The sequence below is a fragment of the Doryrhamphus excisus genome, linkage group LG18 (genome assembly GCF_037039965.1).
Source record: "Doryrhamphus excisus strain RoL-2023G ecotype Guam linkage group LG18, RoL_Dexc_Guam_v1.1, whole genome shotgun sequence".
In the NCBI taxonomy this organism is placed as follows: domain Eukaryota; kingdom Metazoa; phylum Chordata; class Actinopteri; order Syngnathiformes; family Syngnathidae; genus Doryrhamphus; species Doryrhamphus excisus.
The window spans coordinates 15,509,231-15,533,657 of record NC_136374.1 but is presented as its reverse complement, the minus strand read 5'-3'; the positions used below and the strand labels follow the sequence as shown (position 1 = coordinate 15,533,657).

General features: G+C 37.6%; 1 protein-coding gene across 2 annotated transcripts in view; it reads right to left on the bottom strand.

The window, feature by feature from the left end:
* cyp27b1 (cytochrome P450, family 27, subfamily B, polypeptide 1) overlaps nt 1-20,098 on the bottom strand; it is a 28,295-nt gene extending 8,197 nt beyond the window's left edge. Inside the window, exons 1-4 of one of the 2 annotated variants that reach the window (XM_078798466.1) lie at nt 20,076-20,098; nt 19,140-19,207; nt 2,438-2,628; nt 675-865 (exon numbers count right to left, since the gene is read on the bottom strand). In XM_078798466.1, the coding sequence (XP_078654592.1) occupies nt 675-865; nt 2,438-2,601 (355 nt within the window). In that variant the 5' untranslated portion in view covers nt 2,602-2,628; nt 19,140-19,207; nt 20,076-20,098. Of the gene's footprint in view, nt 1-674; nt 866-2,437; nt 2,629-5,070; nt 5,743-19,139; nt 19,208-20,075 lie in introns of those variants that run through there. The other variant, XM_078798465.1, reaches the window with a different exon arrangement.
* Nucleotides 20,099-24,427: the final 4,329 nt, after the last annotated feature.

Genomic DNA, 24,427 nt, shown 5'->3' with positions numbered 1-24,427 from the left:
CAGATTGAATGACAATTTTACAGATACAATAATACCAGGTGGACTGTTACGTGTAAAATATATAGTCTGCCCCCCCCTCCCCCCGTAAATTTTGTCATATAAATGCGGCCCGCGAGTCAAAAAGTTTGCCCACCCCTGGTTTAGATTCTGTTCCACAGATGGCGCTAACGCACACGAAAGCTGCTTGCCAACCGCCAATAAACAACAGAAGAAGAAAAACATCACGAAGAAGAACACAGTCTGACAACTTTTCCGTTTGAGCGGATACAAGATCCCTCGATTGGATTGGTTAAAGGAATATTCCATCCCTGTTCAATTCTTTCCGTTTGAGTAAATATACCAAATGCAATTGGAATATTTGGGTCCATATATTCATGGCTATTGACTATAATATTTGCAAATGATGATTAATAAATGTTAATTATAAAAAGTGATATTGGATAATTCCTCACGGCACACCTGACGGTTTCTCAAGGTACACTAGTGGTTGAAAATCACAGTTTTTACGCCATGACAGAATGTGATGGACAAGACTTAACATGCAATACAAGACAAATTCTATCAGAGTCCATAAAATGAGGTTACATGTGACGGGAAAAAATGTGCTGAGTCAGGCGTTAACATGCAAGTTGCATGTTCCAACGATCAGGCTTCTTCAATCAAAAACGTCTCACCCTCGAGGCCGAAGTAATAGAACTCCTGCGTGATGTTGGTGACGAGGCCGTCGGGATGTCGGCGCAGGCGAAGTTTGCCGATGAGGTCACTGACCACGCTGTTGATGGTTTTGTCGTAAGCTTCCACCGCCTTGGGCCGCAGCATGTGCTTGCTCAGGAGGCTCCTCACCTCCTGCCATTCTTCTCCTTCACTGCACACAAACCATCTTATGAATGTTAGCAAGAGGTTCCTCGTCTTTATGTTGGTGTTACAATGCCTCAATTTAGCTAATTTTATTCACAACGTTGGAGGCAGAACGAAGTGGTCCTTCTTAATTTTCCATACATGATGATCATGGATGATAGATGTCACCTGATCAGCATGGCCGAAGATTAGTAAATCTTGACCTTTGAGTTTACTGCACAGCTGTAAGACCATGCAGATGTCCGTTTTGTTTTGTTTTTTAAGCACGCAGGCCACACAGCTAGGAAACCCGAGTTCGATTCCACCCTCGGGCATCTCTGTGTGGAGTTTGCATGTTCTCCCCCGTGCATGCGTGGGTTTCCTCCCACATTCCAAAAACATGCTAGGTTAATTAGCGACTCCAAATTGTCCATGTCCAAATATGTGCTATATGGGCACCACAAAATGTGAAGTTTTGATTTAGTTTAGTTTTATTTAGTTATGTATATGTGTAAGAATTATCCTTTTTAAAATGATAAAAACACTGTACAGTTAATAAATATTAGGCTTCTATGCGGAGTTTGCACGTTCTTCCCGTGCATGCGTGGGTTTTTTTTCTGGGTACTATGGACACCACAAGATGTGAAGTTTTGATTTAGTTTAGTTTTATTTAGTTATGTATATGTGTAAGAGTTATCCTTTTTAAAATGATTAAAACACTGTACAGTTAATAAATATTAGGCTTCTGTGTGGAGTTTGCATGTTCTCCCCGTGCATGCGTGGGTTTTCTCCGGGTACTCCGGTTTCCTCCCACATTCCAAAAAAAACATGCTAGGTTAATTAGCGACTCCAAATTGTCCATAGGTATGAATGTGAGTGTGAATGGTTGTTTGTTTATATGTGCCCTGTGATTGGCTGGCCACCAGTCCAGGGTGTACCCCGCCTCTCGTATGAAGACAGCTGGGATAGGCTCCAGCACCCCCTGCGACCCTCATGAGGAAAAGCGGTCGAGAATGAATAAATGAATGAATGTTTTTTTAAGCACGCAGGCCACACAGCTAGGAGACCCAAGTTCGATTCCACCCTCTGGCATCTCTGTGTGGAGTTTGTATGTTCTCCCCGTGCATGCGTGGATTTACTCCGGTTTCCTCCCACATTCCAAAAACATGCTAGGTTAATTAGCAAATCCAAATTGTCCATAGGTATGAATGTGAGTGTGAATGGTTGTTTGTCTATATGTGCCCTGTGATTGGCTGGCCACCGGTCCAGGGTGTAGAAGACAGCTGGGATAGGCTCCAGCACCCCCGCGACCCTTGTGAGGATAAGCGGTAGAAAATGAATGTATGTTTTTTAACCCCAAATTACACTTTTATCTCCAAAAAAAAGAAAAACATCACCACTACAAGCTAATATACGTCACCAATAGCGCTATGTACAAAACACTATCCGTTTAGCTGATGTTCTTCCACATCTTTTACCAACGACACATGAAAGCAGTTACAAAGTTAACACCTTTGAGGTCATATGTCAAAGGTAAAGGTCGTCTTGTAACACAATCTCAGTCTGGGACATGACAGAGAGAGAGAAAGAGGGCACTCACGAGGTCAACAATCCATAGTGGTGACCTCTGAGCTTCCTGTAGTCCTTCCAAGAGGAAAGCTCAGAGCGGCAGGGGTGCTGCCCCTCCTGTCGCAGCACCTGCTCGATAAGCGCCGGATGAGCCACGTGGACCGTCAGGATGGGGCCGAAACTGGCCTTCCACATGGGGCCGTACCGCTGCAGTCCTTCCAGCTGGAACGTGAAAAAAACACACACACCTCGTGAAAAACGATGCATAAATTAGTCCCACCCCACAATACATTACATTTGGCTTTTGACTGCACTTTTTTAAAAATACGTTGCGGTGTTATTCCATTCATTCAGAACCCCCAGTGTCCTGTAAGGAGATGTTTATATAATCTCCCTAACGCTTTAAATCACTGCTTTTAAAGGTACAGTCGGACAAGATGAAAAAACACCACACTTTTGCAGTTTCTTGTGTTTAAAAAAATGTTTAAAAAAAATATATGTGTGGCTGCTAAATCAGGAAATTGTTGTGGAATGGATGCGGTGAAATGCAGAATTTATTCTTGCAAGAACAGACAGTGAGTAGCACCAGAGCGGTTTGTAGAGGATTTCAAAGCATCTTAACACTAAAAAAAAAACAAAAAACTTTGAACAACTTCAAAGCTCACAGACTAACGGGTGTAAGAATAACTCTAATATAATTTTCCACATATATTTTATAGTGTACACCCTCTCAAACATTAGGCACACCTGTACAGTGGGTCCAATCACTAGTAAATTGCATCATTATAATAGGTTTCTTCATAACACAAAATGTAACATTCCTAAAAGGTGCTACTGCCAGTCAAACACTAATACTGTACATCACAAAAGTACTACAAAATCACCATCAATTTTGCATCATTATAATAGGTTTCTTCATAACACAAAATGTAACATTCCTAAAAGGTGCTACTGCCAGTCAAACACTAATACTGTACATCACAAAAGTACTACAAAATCACCATCAATTTTGCATCATTATAATAGGTTTCTTCATAACACAAAATGTAACATTCCTAAAAGGTGCAACTGCCAGTCAGACGCTAATACCGTACATAACAAAAGTACTACAAAATCACCATCAATTTTGCATCATTATAAAAGGTTTCTTCATAACACAAAATGTAACATTCCTAAAAGGTGCAACTGCCCGTCAAACACTAATACCGTACATAACAAAAGTACTACAAAATCACCATCAATTTTGCATCATTATAATAGGTTTCTTCATAACACAAAATGTAACATTCCTACAAGGTGCAACTGCCAGTCAGACGCTAATACTGTACATAACAAAAGTACTACAAAATCACCATCAATTTTGCATCATTATAAAAGGTTTCTTCATAACACAAAATGTAACATTCCTGAAAGGTGCAACTGGCCGTCAAACACTAATACTGTACATAACAAAAGTACTACAAAATCACCATCAATTTTGCATCATTATAATAGGTTTCTTCATAACACAAAATGTAACATTCCTAAAAGGTGCAATTGCCAGTTAGACGCTAATACTGTACATAACAAAAGTACTACAAAATCACCATCAATTTTGCATCATTATAAAAGGTTTCTTCATAATACAAAATGTAACATTCCTAAAAGGTGCTACTGCCAGTCAGACGCTAATACTGTACATAACAAAAGTACTACAAAATCACCATCAATTGTGCATCATTATAATAGGTTTCTCCATAACACAAAATGTAACATTCCTAAAAGGTGCTACTGCCAGTCAAACACTAATACTGTACATAAGAAAAGTACTACAAAATCACCATCCATTTTGCATCATTATAATAGGTTTCTTCATAACACAAAATGTAACATTCCTAAAAGGTGCAATTGCCAGTTAGACGCTAATACTGTACATAACAAAAGTACTACATAATCACCATCAATTTTGCATCATTATAACAGGTTTCTCCATAACACAAAATGTAACATTCCTAAAAGGTGCAACTGCCAGTCAGACACTAATAACATAACAAAAGTACTACAAAATCACCATCAATTTTGCATCATTATAATAGGTTTCTTCATAACACAAAATGTAACATTCCTAAAAGGTGCTACTGCCAGTCAAACACTAATACTGTACATAAGAAAAGTACTACAAAATCACCATCAACTTTGCATCATTATAATAGGTTTCTTCATAACACAAAATGTAACATTCCTAAAAGGTGCAACTGCCAGTCAAACACTAATACTGTACATAACAAAAGTACTACAAAATCACCATCAATTTTGCATCATTATAATAGGTTTCTTCATAACACAAAATGTAACATTCCTAAAAGGTGCAACTGCCAGTCAAACACTAATACTGTACATAAGAAAAGTACTACAAAATCACCATCAATTTTGCATCATTATAATAGGTTTCTTCATAACACAAAATGTAACATTCCTAAAAGGTGCTACTGCCAGTCAAACACTAATACTGTACATAAGAAAAGTACTACAAAATCACCATCAATTTTGCATCATTATAATAGGTTTCTTCATAACACAAAATGTAACATTCCTAAAAGGTGCAACTGCCAGTCAAACACTAATACTGTACATAACAAAAGTACTACACAATCACCATCAATTTTGCACACAAGTTGGTCCTACCTGTAGCTGGTGCAGCTTTGACAGCCCCTTTCGTGGGAATAAGTCCCACGCGAAACCGAGCACCGACGGTCCGGGCATGTCATCCAGCGTCTTCGATGCCGTCCCGGCCGCTGCTGCGCCCTCGGCCCACCTCTCCACCCACTTGAGCAGGGGGACGGCGCTCCGGCCGGATACTCTAAGAGCTTGCTGCAGCATCCTCCTCGCAGAGATCATGGAGCGGTCGCCGGATGCCGATGCTCATTTTCTTCCCCCCCTTCGGCTGGAGGCTCTATTTATAACCCCTGCAACCTGCTCCTCGAACCCGCGAAGATAAAGCTGTACATTTTGTGATTCGGGGCCAATCATGGGTGTAAGTGCGGCTCCAGGTCCCGCCCCGCCTGGATGAGACGATGGAGGAGGTGTGTCCAATCAGAGGGCAAGAACGTGGACCATCCCAGAGAGGCAGCACACGTGGAGCTCCGGGGGATAAATAATACATGACTTGTGTTTGCGTGTGCGCGTGCGCGGGGGCGTGAGTGGCTTATCTCTTCCACCTTGAAGCACTTTGCTCCCTTTACAGACTTGCACATTGACACATTTAAACGCATCACGGCACTTTTGCATTGTGTCTTGAGTGCCATTCAAGGCCAATGCTATTAGCTTGGAAAAGCAAGACTTCCTGTACATTTGAACAACTGCAACAACAAATACCTGCCATGTAAACAACAACTATTACCTACCTAGTGTAGCTTGTTCTTATGGGGAAATATACGGCATCCCCATTTTTGTAAAATATGGTAATGGTTGAATTTCATTTGAACATGCATCAGATTACACTTGAATGCATCACATAATCAGTTCACAGTTCCACATGTCCAAAAGGAGTAGGAAGAAGCAAAGCTTATTAAATCCTACCCCTCCATCTGGTACTTTTACAATCAGTAACTGTTACATTTGTTCACTTCCTGCTTTCCTAATACAATTTAATTTTTTTTTATTTTTGTATTCTTTTTTAAAATGATTTTTATTTATTTATTTATGTATTTATTTGTGTATTTATGTATTTATTTATTTAAATTTAGCGGGACTTTGAGGTGAAGCAAAGCTTATTAAATCCTACCCCTCCATCTGGTACCTTTACAATCAGTAACTGTTACATTTGTTCACTTCCTGCTTTCCTAATATAGTTTAAGTTGTTTTTTTTATTAATTTTTTTAATTATTTGTATTTTTTTATGTATTTATTTGTGTATTTATGTATTTATTTATTTAAATTTAGCGGGAGTTTGAGGTGAAGCAAAGCTTATTAAATCCTACCCCTCCATCTGGTACTTTTACAATCAGTAACTGTTACATTTGTTCACTTCCTGCTTTCCTAATATAATTTATGTTGTTTTTTAAAATAATTTTTTAAATACTTTTTTATGTTTTATTTGTGTATTTATTTGTGTATTTATTTGTGTAACTGTTACATTTGTTCACTTCCTGCTTTTATAATATATATATTTTTTTATGTTTTATTTATGTATTTATTTGTGTATTTATTTATTTAAATTTAGCGGGACTTTGAGGTGAAGCAAAGCTTATTAAATCCTACCCCTCCATCTGGTACTTTTACAATCAGTAACTGTTACATTTGTTCACTTCCTGCTTTCCTAAAATAGTTTAATTTTATTTTTTGTCATGTACCGAAGTACGAGGTGATATGAGCATCCAATGCCATAATGGGTACCATAGTAAGTATCAATATAGTGATATATATAGCACATCATGACTGGTTCAAGACTCTTCATCCTTGTATTTAGCAAACATCAACTGCTAAAAGTGCTAAAATAGGGTTTAAAACAGCAAGCACGACTTGCTCCCACATCCACACTTAAGCATAAGTGATCTGTATTTAAGGTTAAAGTGGAATAACAGGCAGTTCCGGTGCTGGGCTATTTGAAACCGCATAAGCACGGTTGTTTTTGCTGACTTGCTAGGTTTTCCTAGCAAAGGATAAAATCCTGACCTGATTTAATTTGAAGTGGAATTTGTGTAAATCGTATAACAAACCCACGGCTTTACTTTCAATCGTTCTCAAGCCCCAAGGCTGACACTTAGCCGAGGTGCTAAACAGAATTGTTAAATCAGGAGTATTGACCGCTAATCTCTGTTTTGCAGAAATTAGGATTTGGAGGAGGACTGCGCCTTAATCCTGGCCCTAGCGGGAAAGCGTGGGTTGCCGCCTGGGTGACTAAGTACTGTATCCGGACCCCCTAACCCTGTGGTTATGTAGCCTGGGCCATCAGTCCCGTGTTGAGCCTATTTGACACCTATGGGCCACACATTTTTGTTTGTTTCCTGAGTTGCACTTTCAATTCACATGTGGCACTGAAAACTACCGTGTCCGTATATGTACGTTCTTACGTATATTTACATATATATTCCTTCCTGATCTCTTTTTTTGGTGCATGTTTGTCACAGATGATCACCAAATCTTTTGATTATTAAGGGAGACAAAAATCCTAACAACATGGCTCTGCGTGAAAAAGTCTGTTCCTGCCTGGAAAAGTGTATGAAGCCATTTCTAAAAATTTGGGACTCCAGCAAACCACAGTGAGAGCAATTAACCACAAATTGGTAAAAACATGGAACGATGCTGAACCTTCCCAGGAGTGGCTGGTCAACCAAAATAACCCTAGGGTTAGGGTTAGGGTTAGGTTAGGGTTAGGGTTAGGGTTAGGGTTAAGGTTAGGGTTAGGTTAGGGTTAGGGTTAGGGTTAGGGTTAGGGTTAAGGTTAAGGTTAAGGTTAAGGTTAGGGTTAAGGTTAGGGTTTAGGGTTTAGGGTTTAGGGTTAGGGTTAGTGTTAGGGTTTAGGGTTAGGGTTAGGGTTAGGGTTAGGGTTAGTGTTAGGGTTTAAGGTTTAGGGTTTAGGGTTTAGGGTTTAGGGTTTAGGGTTTAGGGTTAGGTTAGGTTAGGTTAGGGTTAGGGTTAGGGTTAGGTTAGGGTTAGGGGTTAGTGAAGCAATGACTTATCCAAGAGGTCACAAAAGACCCCACAACAATATTGAAAGAAATGCAGGCCAACCCTACCCCATTTAAGGTCAGTGGCAAAAACTGGGCAAATAATCCCAAAGACGAAAACCATTGCTGAACAAAAAGAACATTAAGGCTAGTCTCAATTTTTCCAGGAAAAATCCTGATGATCCCGAAGACCTTTGGGAAAATACTCTGTGGTCTTACGAGACAAAAGTTGAACTTTTTGGAACATGTGTGTCCCATTACATCTGGTGTAAAAGTAACGCTGCATTCCAACAGTAAAATACGGTGGTGGTAGTGTGATAGTCTGGGGCTGTTAAGACTTAAATGGATACGGAAATTGAACCATGAATTCTGCTGTCTAACAAAAAGATCATGAAGATCATTGTCCTGGACAATGATCCAAAACTGAGCAGCAAGTCCAAAACTCTGAATGGCTGAAGAAAAACAAAACAAAAACTCTCTAATGTGACTAAAATGACAACAATTCTGCAAAGATGAGGGGTCCAAAATTCCTCCATAGCGCTGTAAAAGACTCATTGCAAGTTATCGTAAACCTTTGATTGCAGTTGTTGCTGCTAAGGGTGGCCCAACCAGTTATTAGGTTTAGAGGGCAATCTCTTTTTTTATTTTTTTTAATCCTTTAATAATAAAGTTTCATTTAAAAAACTATATATAATTAAATAATTTATTAAGTATTTTTAATATTAGTTTTTAATATTAATTAAATATTTATAAAATATAATATTTTTTTAATTTAATTTCATTTAAAATAAAAATGTATAAAAAATAAATAATAATAAAAATTAAATAATTTAAAATAATTTAAAATAATTTAATTTGATACATTTTAATATTTAAATATATATTAAAATATTTATTTTAATATTTAATTTAATTTAATAATTAAATATATAACTATTTACTATGTATAATAAAGCTCCAATAAAGTAAAACAACTCACCCTTTGACGACTTGATATGTGTTTGCAGAGCACTACTGTCACCTAGTGGTGTTGTATAGGTATTGCTGGAATTAAGAAGAGCTCACTCATAACATACGATGAAGCTTTTGTTGGACTTTAGAGGCCAGGAAATGTTTAAAATTGCACTTTTGCGGCATTTGAAAATGTTTCCTAATAATAATAACAATTACCGAAGTAGTAAGAAAAGCAAAAATATACTCATGATGGAGCAACTCAATATTGCAGAGTCATGAAAAGATCAGGTGAAGTTGCGATGCCTTCAAGTGACTTAAGGCGCCATTTCAATGACACATGTTAGAGATTCTGCTCATGTATTGACCCACAACTCAACTTGTCAATAGCATGTGTTATATCAATAGGTAAACTTGAAGAAAGACAACATTGGGACAAAATAAATAGGAGCAAAGAAGATGATGACATAACAAAGTCAGGACTACGGATACCAAAGCTGCAAAAACCGGAATCAATAAAAAAAAATTGATAATATTGACAGCTGGGAGGGAGTATTTTCAAAAATCCACATGCGTGACCCTGTTTTTTATTTTTTAGGGTCACTGTCCTTGTTGCATGAATACAGATCCTGTTTCAAAGATACCAGCGTTCACAAATGAGGACAGAAGACACGGAATGTGGACACGAGACAGGTACACGAGACTTCCCAAGTGGAAGGCTTTGCATTATCTTGAAGGTGAAAGATAAACAATGACCTCTGAAATTTATATGAACACATAAACTACTTTTAAACAAGGTCACCGCGGAGCACCTGTGTTGCAAAACACAATGCAAACACGCCAAAAACCTCAAGAATCGTGGCGGAGACGCAGACGCAATCTTAAGCCTTGTTTACACTTGCGCGCACTTTGTCCCCGCAGTGGGACGCCATTTTGCGTGCCAATGGGTGAAATTGGCCATTAACGGGTGTCTCAAACACGCGGCCCGTGGGCCAAATGTGGCTCGCAGGACGCTAGTTTGAGGCCCCCCGCCTTGATATGAAAGTTTAATGTTAGTGCGGTTTGATACGGATGCTGTATGGTATCATGTACCCAGAAAAAATTATTCCGTTTGATTAATGTTTATGTTAAAGGTTAAATAACTGTTAATAGTTATCCTCCCTATCCGTGTGGAAGTGGTAAGTTTTTTGCTATTTAAGTTTAAAGGAAATAACTTGAAGGCTACCGTTTAGGTCGCTAGCTCTCTAGTTTGCGAGTTAGCATGTGTCTCAAGACCCTGCAGTTGCGCAATATGTTGCCAAATGTGGCCCGCAGGACGCTAGTTTGAGGCCCCCCGCCTTGATATGAAAGTTTAATGTTAGTGCGGCCCGCGCAAGTTTGATACGGATGCTGTATGGTATCATGTACCCAGAAAAAAATATTCCGTTTGATTAATGTTCATGTTAAAGGTTAAATAACTGTTAATAGTTATCCTCCCTATCCGTGTGGAAGTGGTAAGTTTTTTTTTTTGCTTTTTAAGTTTAAAAGAAATAACTTGGAGGCTACCATTTAGGTCGCTAGCTCTCTAGTTTGCGAGTTAGCATGTGTCTCAAGACCCTGCAGTTGCGCAATATGTTGTAAATAAAAAGAGTATAAATGTGACTATAGTCGTGTTTTGTCATGTCTACAGGGCTCTAATAATGCTTTGTTCATTTTAATCTGAAAAAAATCATTTGTCTACCCACCAACTATATGTGGTTTCTTAAGTTTTTATTATTTGCTGTTTTATTATTATATTTATTTATTTATTACTGATTGATTGATTTTCTTTATTCTTGATTTGTTTATTTATTTTTCATCTTATTTTGTGTAGAAAAATAAAAAGTAAGATATTTGAGAACAGTGGAATGTTTTATCAGAGCTTTTATTGTAGAAAATCAGAACCAAAGCAAAGTTTATTAATTTTTCTGTTTTTAATAAATGCGTTTTTTGGGTTTTTTTTTTTGGAAAACCTGATGCGGCCCAGTCTCACCCAGACCCTAGCTCCAGTGGCCCCCCAGGTAAATTGAGTTTGAGACCCCTGGTGTAAACTGTGCGGCGGGTGCACAAGCCAATTTTTTTGATACGTTCAAAATTTGCGGTTCATAACATTGGTGTACTCGTCTTGAATGCAACAATACATATATGAACATACGTGTCGCATTGAAGGGGTTAACTTTTCCACCACCTCTTGGAGCGATTCGGGGGAATTCTCAAGCAATTTCTGTCCCGTCTTGGAACGTCCTTGTGATTTTCCGTTGATAGCTAATGATAATGCCCAAAGCGATGTCTTCCAGCGAGCTTTATTGCTTCAATCCTGTTCCTTGCACATTCTCTATCTTGTAGCTCATGTTTTGGTCCCTTGCTAAGAGAGAAATTCATTCCTCTACAATACGTACGAGACACGTAAATAGTTATCGACAAGGTGTAAATACGTCATTTTGTGCACAATTTTCAGTAACGAATTTCATGCTAAGTGTGTAATTCATGCGTAAACGGAACACAAACAGTAGGCCAACTGGTCTCTATACTTTTCAAATAATGTCATAAATAACTGACATATATTTCGGGACAATGCGGAGGTTATACGTCGCTTTACACATGGGTGTGCTAACTTTTTATCCAGAAACAACAAAGGATGCCACCGTTCTATTCTCCTTTATTATTAAACATGCTAGCTTGTACTAGACCGGGGGTCGGCAACCTTTACTATGAAAAGAGACATTTTATCCAAGATACCCAAGACCTTTGGGAAAATACTCTGTGGTCTGACGAGAAAATATATATTTTTTAATTCATTACAACATTCCAACAGTAAAATATGGTGGTGGTAGTGTGATGGTCTGGGGCTGTTTTGTTGTTTCAGGACCTGGAAGACTTGCTGTGGGAGACGGAAACATGAATTCTGCTGTCATTTTGTGCACCATTTTCAGTAACGAATTTCATGCTAAGTGTGTAATTTATGCATAAACGGAACAAAAACAGTAGGCCGACTGGTCTCCATACTTTTCAAATAAATGACAAAAATAAATGACATATATTTTGGGACAATTCAGAGGTTATACGTCGTTTTACACATGGGTGTGCTAACTTTTTACACAAAAAATACAAAAGATCCCATTGTTCTATTCTCTTTTTTTTTATTAAACAGTCGAAAGACAATTTGGTCAGTGTACTAGACTGGGGGTCGGCAACCTTTACTATGAAAAGAGACATTTTACCCAAGATACCCAAGACCTTTGGGAAAATACTTTGTGGTCTGACGAGAAAATATATTTTTTAATTCATTACATCCGGTGTAAAAGTAACCCTGCATTTCAGAAAAAGAACAACATTCCAACAGTAAAATATGGTGGTGGTAGTGTGATGGTATGGGGCTGTTTTGTTGTTTCAGGACCTGGAAGACTTGCTGTGGGAGACGGAACCATGAATTCTGCTGTCATTTTGTGCACCATTTTCAGTAACGAATTTCATGCTAAGTGTGTAATTTATGCATAAACAGAACACAAACAGTAGGCCGACTGGTCTTTACACTTTTCATGCACGCTATAAATAATGTCATAAATAAATGACATATATTTCGGGACAATACGGAGATGTAATACATCGCTTTACACATGGGTGTGCTAACTTTTTATCCAGAAACAACAAAGGATGCCACCGTTATAGTCTCCTTTTGTTTATTAAACATGCTATAGACAATTCAGTGTAGCTTGTACTCGACCAGGAGTCGGCAACCTTTATTATGAAAAGAGACATTTTACCCAAGATACCCAAGACCTTTGGGAAAATACTTTGTGGTCTGACGAGAAAATATATTTTTTAATTCATTACATCCGGTGTAAAAGTAACGCTGCATTTCAGAAAAAGAACAACATTCCAACAGTAAAATATGGTGGTGGTAGTGTGATGGTCTGGGGCTGTTTTGTTGTTTCAGGACCTGAAATGTGGCTTCAGCGTCTGTGTGGTGGTTTTTTTCGCAATGCTCAATGCTTTTTTTTAGCACCTGAATGGGAAAATAGGCATCTTTGTAATGAGTTTTTAAAAAATCTGACTTTCTATGAGACCCTGAATGGGTCCTCATAGCTGAGTTTTGATTAGTGATTGGATAAACTGGAGGGGAAGCGGATATTTGGCTGCCTGCTTTGGTTGGGATGTTACAGATCTTCCCTCAACGTGGTCAACAAACCATGAATAACCCCCCCCCCGACCCTCCGACCCCCCACCCCCGAAAAGGAGCATCTCTGCTTCTCAATATATTCTTTTAAATAATGTCTACTCTATTTTCCTTTAGTGAATGTGGGAGGTAAAATGGCTAATTTGCTAGTAAAGGTTGCCGACCCCTGGCTTATAGTGAGTGTCGGAGGTAAAATGGCTAATTTGATAGTAAATGTTGCCGACCCCTAGCTTATAGTGAGTGTCGGAGGTAAAATGGCTAATTTGATAGTAAAGGTTGCCGACCCCTGGCTTATAGTGAGTGTCGGAGGTAAAATGGCTAATTTGATAGTAAATGTTGCCGACCCCTAGCTTATAGTGAGTGTCAGAGTTAAAATGGCTAATTTGATAGTAAAGGTTGCCGACCCCTGGCTTATAGTGAGTGTCGGAGGTAAAATGGCTAATTTGATAGTAAATGTTGCCGACCCCTAGCTTATAGTGAGTGTCGGAGGTAAAATGGCTAATTTGATAGTAAAGGTTGCCGACCCCTGGCTTATAGTGAGTGTCGGAGGTAAAATGGCTAATTTGATAGTAAAGGTTGCCGACCCCTAGCTTATAGTGAGTGTCGGAGGTAAAATGGCTAATTTGATAGTAAAGGTTGCCGACCCCTGGCTTATAGTGAGTGTCGGAGGTAAAATGGCTAATTTGATAGTAAAGGTTGCCGACCCCTGGCTTATAGTGAGTGTCGGAGGTAAAATGGCTAATTTGATAGTAAAGGTTGCCGACCCCTGGCTTATAGTGAAGTGTCGGAGGTAAAATGGCTAATTTGATAGTAAAGGTTGCCGACCCCTGGCTTTGACGTTCATTTTTGCCCACTTTATTTTATTCATTAGGCTGCTAATTCAAGTCCGCACAAGAAGATTAAAGTCGGGGGGGCCAAACATGATATATTGAATAAATCAAGCAATTTATATGTATGATAAAAACTATAAAGACTGGCGTGAAAAGAAAAGGCCTCTTTGTGTCGTCGTCGTGCGGGTGGGAACTGATGTGGTCCAGTTGTAGATCAAGTCCTAGAGCCGGGGCAGGGACAGCCTAAGAGGTATTTTCCCCTCATTGTGTTGGCGGGCCGCCCAGAGGGGAGACGGCTCTATGGTCCCAGACTAGTATGTTAAAGTTCATGGCTGCAGTCTGCCTGTCGGCTGGTTCTCAGAACGGCGTCTTTGTGCACACGCATGCATGCACTCAGACACGCGCGTGTGAAAGTGTATGCGGCGGTCTGTGTCCAATCTGGTGTGTTGTGTTCCGCCTGCCTGCCTGCCACAGAAAGGGGATGACTTTGTATTTATGGGAGTTGGGGGGTGGGGTTAAATCCAGCAACCCCCACCCGTCCTGCCGCCACACCCTTTCTATATGCTGCTCTGTTATTCACTATAGTTTCCCCGACTATAAGTAATATAAGTATATAATGTGTAACAGCTTCACCTGCATTGACTGGATGATGTAAATAGTTAATAAGGGTGGACCTAAAATGGAACCCTGGTGAACTCCTATGCAAACTTAAAAGTATATAAACATTCAAACAACCGTATTTTCCGGACTATAAAACACACTAATTATTGATAAAAACTTCTGTGATTAATTACATATTAATCACCCTATTCTAAATGTAAATTTAGGATCAGAAGTAAAAGACAAAGCAAAGGGGGGCATTAGTTATTAGGACATGGGTGTCCAAATTTTCAGTTTTTCAGAATCTATATATACCGTATTTTCTGGATTATAAGTCGCTCCGGAGTATAAGTCGCACAAGGCCAAAAATGCATAATTAGGTTAAAAAAAAAAACATACATAAGTCACACTGGAGTATAAGTCGCATTTTTTGCGGATAATTTGACCGTAAACTGTATTTTCTGGATTTCCTATGTATTTTTTTAATGAATTTTTTTAAACTGGATTTTCTGGATTTTCTATGTATTTTTGTATATATTTCTTGTATGTATTTTATTTTAACATATTTTCTATGCCAGAAATGCATAATTATGTCGAAAAAAACGCTTGACCGTAAACCATATTTTCTGGATTTTCTATGTATTTTTTTAATGTATTTTTAATGTATTTTTTTAAACTGGATTTTCTATGTATTTTTGTATATATTTTTTTGTATGTATTTTTTTGTATGTATTTTAACATATTTTCTATGCTAGAAATGCATAATTATGTAGAAAAAAACATACATAAGTTGCACTGGAGTATAAGTGGCATTTTTTGCGGGTAATTTATTTTACAAACTACTTGACTGTAAACCGTATTTTCTGTATTTTTGTATTTTTGTATTTTTTTAACCATATTTTCAGGATTTTCTATGTATTTTTATATATATTTTTTGTATGTATTTTATTTTAACATATTTTCTATACCAGAAATTAGGTAGATAAAAAACATACATAAGTCACACTGGAGTATAAGTCGCATTTTTTAGCGGGTAATTTATTTTCCAAACTACTTGACCAAAACAGACATTATATCCTCTTGGAAGGCAAGTTCTAACAATAAAAGAACAGGCTGAATAGGTGTAAGATATGCTAACACAATGCTTATTCAGCTACACAAAAAATAAACATGAACAGAAAAGGTGTCCAGTGTTTATGGAACATAAACACTTTTTTCATTTATAAGTCGCTCTGGAGTATAAGTGGCAGGAACAGCCAACCAATGAAAAAATACGGTATATACTCTATGTACCTTTTGAGCATATTGTATTGGTTTTAAGCGTTGTTATAAAATGAAAAATAGCTAAATGGTCGTTTGATTTGTCAATAAGCTGGTATTAGACTATGGGACTAATTGTCACATAGCATGTGCTGCATGTGATATAAAAATATAAAAATAAAATATATTCTAAAGATATATTGACAATAAAAGGTGCAAACATCTATGCACCCAATCCTGCAACATGAAGTCATAGTTGACAAACTGCTCTGTGATGGTCCGACACAAAATGTAACAAATTGGGTTGCGGTCAAGTTAGCGATTAAAATTGTTTTTGGAAATCCCAGCCGTGGAGTCTTTTTGGGGCTAAAAAGGAAAAAGGACCACCCAGCCGCCATCTGAACCAGTAAGGGGGCGTGTCAGCGGCCTTTGCGTAGCCAATTTGTACCTCAGTAAAGACAACATTACGACCGAAGGGAACCTTGCGGCCATCCAGATGATTGCTTATTCAAACGACGCCACGCCAAGAAGGCACATTGTGCCGTGGTTTTTGTGGTGCAGGAAAAGAATGTGCAAATTATTACCTTCTATATTTATTTTCATTTTACACAACATTGGAACTTTCGGCTTTGCCATTCATTTCTTTGAGCCAAATTTTGCAACCTTTTAGGGAGTGTCCACCAAATGTATTTTAGCGCTGCCAGGTTATGCAACTTCCACGTCCAGCCTCTTTTTATTTTGATTGGAAAGGAGACTTTGCAGAAAATGTATGTTTTTAACTCAAAAGGCAATGAAACATCAGCATGGTATGATGCAGAAATGTTGATGTATTATTACTATTATTAATACTATTATTAAATAAAGCCATGGAATAATGTGAGTTAAGCTAAATTTGGACTGTTGTCATTCTTTTTTTAAATACATAAATAAAGCGCTTCACTTATTACTCTTAGCAGGCTGTGTGCAATTTTAATATTTATTTTGATCCAATTATTTAATTATTATGAGCAAAAGACACCGCAAAATGAAAAAGTCATAATATTAAGAGAATCACAATAAATACTGTACATCGATAATGATTATGAATTTACACTTAGAGTATTTTTAAGAAATGAATATTAAAATATAAAACAGCCATAAAGTTTACAATTCATTTTCATGAATTTAAATGTTTTTTTTTTTTCATTTTCACATACAATTAGGGATCCATTCTTATTGTGCGGTATTACTATTTATTTTTTCAGTGCACAACCAAACACTTTATGACATTATTTACATTATATTTATTTTATGCTTTTTTTTTACTGCAATCTTGATTTTTTTATTTAATATTTTGGGCAAATTCAGCTTCTTATATCACTTATTCTAATATTTATTAATCAGATTTTATGTATTGGTTGTACTGATTTTATATTTAATCGTTATAATAGCTTTAATTAAATAATTACTTTTCATTAATGTTTCAACCCCATAACTAACTACTTTATATAAATACTGTACATTGATAATGATTATGAATTTACACTTTTTAATGAATGAATATTAAAATGTAAAGCAGCCATAAAGTTTGCACTTAATTTTTATGAATTTTAATGTTTTTTTTCTTTTATAATTACTTGAATTACTCATTTTCACATACAATTAGGGATCCATTCTTATTGTATGGTATTATTATTTATTTTTTCTGTGTACACCAAACACGTCTTTATGACATTATTTACATTAAATTTATTTTATGCTCTTTTTACTGCAATCTTTATTTTTTATTTAATATTTTGGGCATTTCAGTTATTGTAATATTTATTAATCACATTTGATTTATTGGTTGGACTGGTTTTATATTTAATAGTTATAATAGCTTTGAATAGCTTTGAATTATGTTTCAACCCCATAGGTATGAATGTGAGTGTGAATGGTTGTTTGTCTATATGTGCCCTGTGATTGGCTGGCCACCAGTCCAGGGTGTAGAAGAACAGCTGGGATAGGCTCCAGCATCCCTGCGACCCTCGTGAGGATAAGCAGTAGAAAATGAATGAATGAATGAATGAATGAATAATGTTTCAAGCACTGCACTGCATCCTAGAGACTTTATTGGGTTTGATTCCCTTTGTTTGTCACCCACGTGCAGGATTTTAAGATGTAGCATCTGTTGAATGAAGAGCATCTGGATTCCATATGGACTCGTACGTGAATGACTTTTTTTTTTTTATCGTTTGCATGCTGAATGTTCTCAACATGTGATGATCAACATTGCTCATTACGTCATGTGAGGTGAACGTCTGGGGAATGGGTTGGCCTTTAGCCATACCATTTACATGTCTGTATTACGTAACAGTACACCCTGGACTGGTGGCCAGCCAATCACAGGGCACATATAGACAAACAACCATTCACACTCACATTCATACCTATGGACAATTTGGAGTCGCTAATTAACCTAGCATGTTTTTTTTGGAATGTGGGAGGAAACCGGAGTACCCGGAGAAAACCCACGCATGCACGGGGAGAACATGCAAACTCCACACGGAGATGGCCGAGGGTGGAATCGAACTCGGGTCTCCTAACTGTGTGCCCTGCGTGCTTAAAAAACATTCATTCGTTTATTCATTCTCTACCGCTTTTCCTCACGAGGGTCGCGGGGGTGCTGGAGCCTATCCCAGTTGTCTTCAAAAAGAGAGGCAGGGTACACCCTGGACTGGTGGCCAGCCAATCACAGGGCACATATAGACAAACAACCATTCACACTCACATTCATACCTATGGACAATTTGGAGTCGCTAATTAACCTAGCATGTTTTTTTGGAATGTGGGAGGAAACCGGAATACCCGGAGAAAACCCTGTGGAGAACATGCAAACTCCACGCAGAGATGGCCGAGGGTGGGATTGAACACGGGTTTCCTAGCTGTGAGGTCTGCACGCTAACCACTCGACCACCGTGCAGCTCCTGCTACTTTTAATAAGGTTAACTATCCATAGGTATGAATGTGAGTGTGAATGGTTGTTTGTCTATATGTGCCCTGTGATTGGCTGGCCGACCAGTCCAGGGTGTACCCCGCCTCTCGCCCAAGCTGGGACAGCTGGGATAGGCTCCAGCACCCCCCACGACCCTTATGAGGATAAACAGTAGAAAATAGATGGAATTACAATAGTAAATATACTCAAATCGGATTAAATATTACAGTAAAAATTTGTGTTCTGCCATTTTTGTGGAAATACAATTTTACTGCAGTAAAGTACAGAAGTCTTACCTAGGGGGTCACACCAAATCCGAATCCGCTACGGTCCTGATCCAGTCCAGGTTGCCTGACTCGGGTATCTGAAAAACAAAGAAGAAGATGGAGCTGCACCAGAATGAGCTAGTGTGAACCTACAACGGGGATTCAATCTTGCGGAACGGTTCCAGTGGCCGCAACGGATTCAGTGTTACACTGCCATGGTTGGTATCGAACTAAAATGTCCCCCAAGTAGACGACATACCACTTTCACTGGTTAACGACCTTCTTTTCTGTATATTCCTCATTTTTTGTAACTTTTCCACAGTATTGCCATAAAGTACTATCACAAAGGAATAGCTAGTACCAACCTGGCATTGAGTACTGTAGGTTTGAAAGCAACACTTCAATGCAAACAATCAAGCGCCCCGGGGGCCCCAATTCCATCTTTAGGGGACATTTATTGCATCATAAAAGTGGAAAAAGCGCAGATGGAGGCGGCTGTGGTGTCTTGGTTTGAGTCATGTGATTGAAAGCGAATGGAGTAACGAGGCCGCCATGACATCATGAGCTGCAGGTGTAAACAGTTAGCGAGTTAGCTGCAGTTGCTCCGTTTCAAAACAATTACCGGCGCCCATCAGCAGTTCTCATTTCCGACTATTTATCACTTGCATGTGTCGAGGCCGGGCCCCGGAATAGACCTGGTTTTCATTTCATACTAACAACAGTGAGTCAAATGGAGGGGGGGGGCGGAGAGGGTTGGGTGGGGGGGCATTTATGGCGCAATTATGACCTAAAATTCAAGATTAGAGGGAGCAATGTTAAATCCTTTAATCCCCCATCGGGACAAGGGGTCAAATGAGGCAACTGACCGAAGCCTGATTGTGGAGGTTGCAGGTTCTTTTCAATGAAATGTACATAAATGGTGTATTATTTCTAGTACATTGATAAAGTACATGACAGAGTACATACCAGAGGTGATTCCACTTGGCGGAAAATCTGCAAAGAGAGACAAAGTGTAGAATAATTGACATGGATTCCCCTCCATTCACGGCACAGATGACTGAGTCTTCAAGGTGCTGAGAATCAGTTTGTGTGTCCTTACTTGAGAGCGGGGGGGGGGCAAACTACGGCCCGGGGGCCACATCCGGCCCGCCAAGTGTTTGAATGCCTGTAACATACAACATACAACCTGGCATCATGGCTTGTGCCAACCGAAGTTGTTTTATCAATGTCGTTATTTGATGTGGTCTGTTGTTTACAAAGTGCTCCTGAAAATTTTATTATATAATATTATTATATAATAATATAATATATTATAATATAATATTAATAATAATAATATTAATAATAATAATAATAATAATTAAATTAAATACATTTAATTTATAATGCACTTTACATCAAATAAATTATCTTATTAATAAGAATAATAACATTATTATTCTTAATAATAATATTAACAATAATAAGATCATTTATTTGATATAAAGTGCATTATAAATTAAATGTGTTATTTTATTTATTTATTATAATCATTATTAGCATTATTATTTTCATTATTATTGTTGTTAATATTATTAATAATAGTATTAATAACAACAATAATAATTATTATTATTATTAATAATAATATTAACAACAACAATAATAATAATTGTTTTATTATTATTATATTATTTATAATATTATTATTAATAATAGTTATCATTGTTGTTAATATTATTATTATTATTAATACAATAATAAATAAATGAAATAATCCATTTAATTTATAACGCACTTTACATCGTGAAGTGAGCTTGATGAGGAGGTGAACTGAGGAATTGGGATGAGAAAATGGTTTTCCGGGAGGGAAGAGGCTCCCCAACAACAACATTTTGTTTTACTTCAGCAAAATAGGCCAGTGGAGGTCACCCTCAATCCGTGTGTGAAGTGTCTATTATAATCTGGCCGGAATCTTTCCATGGTGTCCCACCATGCCGGCCTGTGCTGGGATTGATTGGAACACAATCAGAGCACAAAAGAATCAAACTTTGTAATTCGGTGATATGATGCACGCGGCAATGAACAGGTCTGAACTTGGCCTAAAGAGGCAAACATCAGGCAGAAGTGGTTGGAGTTACAGATTCCGGACCAGCAAAATATGGGAATATGGGCGCAGCCGGACTATCCGCCAGATTGTTGCTGAAGCCTTTCCAATATTACTTGGTCATGTTGAAGAGTCAGAAGCAACTTTTATTTTATATTTATATTTAAATATAAATATTTATATTTAAATATTTTAAAAATAATAAAATATTATAATAACTACAATAAAATTAAAATAATAATTATTATATTATTATTATGTAAAATATGCAAATATAACAATATTATATATAATTAATATAATTAGCATTAATATAATAATTATAATAATCATAATAGTTCTAATAATAATTATAATAATCTAATAATAATCTAATAATATTCTAATAATATTCTAATAATAATCTAATAATAATAATAATAATAATAATTATTATTATTATTATTATTATTATTATTATTATTATTATTATTAAAAAACGAAATTGATAAAACCATCAAAAGGTTGGTTCGGGCCATGATGCCAGGTTGTATGTTGAGTTTAAATGAAATACTTTGGAAAGATTGGGCGGGCCGTATTCAAACACTTGGCGGGCCGGATGTGGCCCCCGGGCCGTAGTTTGCCCACCCCTGATCTAGAACGTTTTCAGTGCCGGTTATTGTGTGCAGCTGCTCTACAGGACTCCACAAATCAATACAAAGGGTTGAAAAATGAGCATACTAGGGAGTATTTAAAGGGTTTGAAGTTGTCAACTGATGTGAAACCTTTAAAAAAAACAAGTCACAGCTGCCTTGGTAAACATTAGCAGAGATTTAACGATGACATCAGAGACAGTCTGAGGGCCAGATGTGACAAATTCTTTGCAAATGAAACAGAATGCAACATCCGTCACCACTGTTCCGTGGTAAACGTTTCTTCAACTGCAGCTTCCTTTTAAATCATTTTATTACGTTTATTTGATGACCCGGTGGTGCTATTATATGGATGCGTCAAATACCTTCGGACCCAACCACTTCATGATTTTGTACCATAATTGAAAGCATGTGTGGGTATGGACAAATCATCAAGTTGGTGCAGCACCGGTGAGATATTAAATCCAAGCTCCCATAACTTGTATGCATGCTAGTTTTCAGTTTCATATGTATTAATTTGTGGGAGGAAACCGGAGTACTCTGGGAAAACCCACGCATGCAAACTCCACACAGAGATGCCCAAGCGGAGATTCGAACTCAGGTCTTCCCGATTTGCTGAGTGTGTGGCCAACATGCTAACCACTCTACCATCATGCGGCTTATTTAAAAAAAAATCATACATAGATGGGTTTTACTTATTGAAATGTATTCATTATTCATTATATGTAAAAAAAATCATTAAAAAAATAACATATTTTTCTAAAAAAAAAAACAATCTTTAAGGTATTTTTCTCGTCAAACCCCCCCCCCAAAAAAATCATTAATAATTAATATAATCATTGTATTATTAATACATTTATTATAATTGCGCAATAGTTGTATAACTGAAATGTCAACATAAATTTATTGGTAAAACAATGCAAAGTACATGTCATGATCATAATGTATAATATCATTATTATACATTAATATGTACAATGCAGGGCTGCACGGCGGACGAGTGGTTAGCGCGCAGACCTCACAGCGAGGAGACCCGAATTCAAACCCACCCTCGGCCATCGGCCAATGTGTAGTTTGCATGTTCTCCCCGTGCATGCGTGGGTTTTTTCCGGGTACTTCCGGTTTCCTCCCACATTCCAAAAACATGCTAGGTTAATTAGCGACTCCAAATTGTCCATAGGTATGAATGTGAGTGTGAATGGTTGTTTGTCTATATGTGCCCTGTGATTGGCTGGCCACATTCACAATTGATTCGTCACCAACGCCCAAGCAACAAACGATACCGCTTTCCAACAGTGGTACAAACAAGGACATAGAAGGGACCGTCTACAAATGTCTATATATGTCCGAATAAAAATCACAAAACTCAAAGGCCCGAACTGGACATTACACCCCCCACCCACATAGACAATTTTTGCGTCTATTAACACCTGCTTGAAATTTCTACTTTCCACTTATGCAAATTAGATAACGCCCCATCTCCCCATTGCCACAGGTTGATTGCAGTCCTGTGGGAAACACTAATTTCTTTGCTCTGAGTGATACAATATTCAATATAACACTAAGGCACCATTTTCTTTCTATCCAGCGTCCACATTTGTATTTGGTGTGGCATGTGCTGTCCCGTTCCTAATCATATCCCCCGCAGCAAATACTTGCAAAACTCCTGACAGACAAAATTACCAAGCTGTAAAACAGCGCAGACATTATTTAATGTCTACGGAGAGGACCTTAAAGCTATTTCAGACGAGCGTTCTGTGCTGAACTATTAACATAAAGAAAGAATATAGGAAGGTTAACGTGACATGCTTGCATTCAGCATGTAAGGTTGATCCAATAAAGCAGGGGTCTCAAACACGCGGCCCGCGGGCCAAATGTGGCCCGCAGGACACTAGTTTGAGGCCCCCCGCCTTGATATGAAAGTTTAATGTTAGTGTGGCCCGCGCAAGTTTGATATGGATGCTGTATGGTATCATGTACCCAGAAAAAATTATTACGTTTGATTCATGTTCATGTTAAAGGTTAAATAACTGTTAATAGTTATCCTCCCTATCCGTGTGGAAGTGGTAAGTTTTTGGCTATGCAAGTTTAAAGGAAATAACTTGAAGGCTACCGTTTTAGGTCGCTAGCTCTCTAGTTTGCGAGTTAGCATGTGTCTCAAAACCCTGCAGTTGCGCAATATGTTGTAAATAAAAAGAGTATAAATGTGACTATAGTCGTGTTTTGTCATGTCTACAGGGCTCTAATAATGCTTTGTTCATTTTAATCTGAAAAAAATCATTTGTCTACTCACCAACTATATGTGGTTTCTTAAGTTTTTATTATTTGCCATTTTATTATTATTATTATTATTATATTTATGTATTTATTACTGAGTAATTTATTTTCTTAATTCTTGATTAGTTTATTTATTTTTCATCTTATTTTGTGTAGAAAAATAAAAAGTAAGATATTTGAGAACAGTGGAATGTTTTATCAGACTTTCTTGTAGAAAAGCGAGGTTTTTTAAATTTTTTTGTTTTTAATAAATGCGTTTTTTTTTTTGTAAAAACCTGAAGCAGCCCAGTCTCACCCAGAACCGAGCTTCAGTGGCCCCCAAG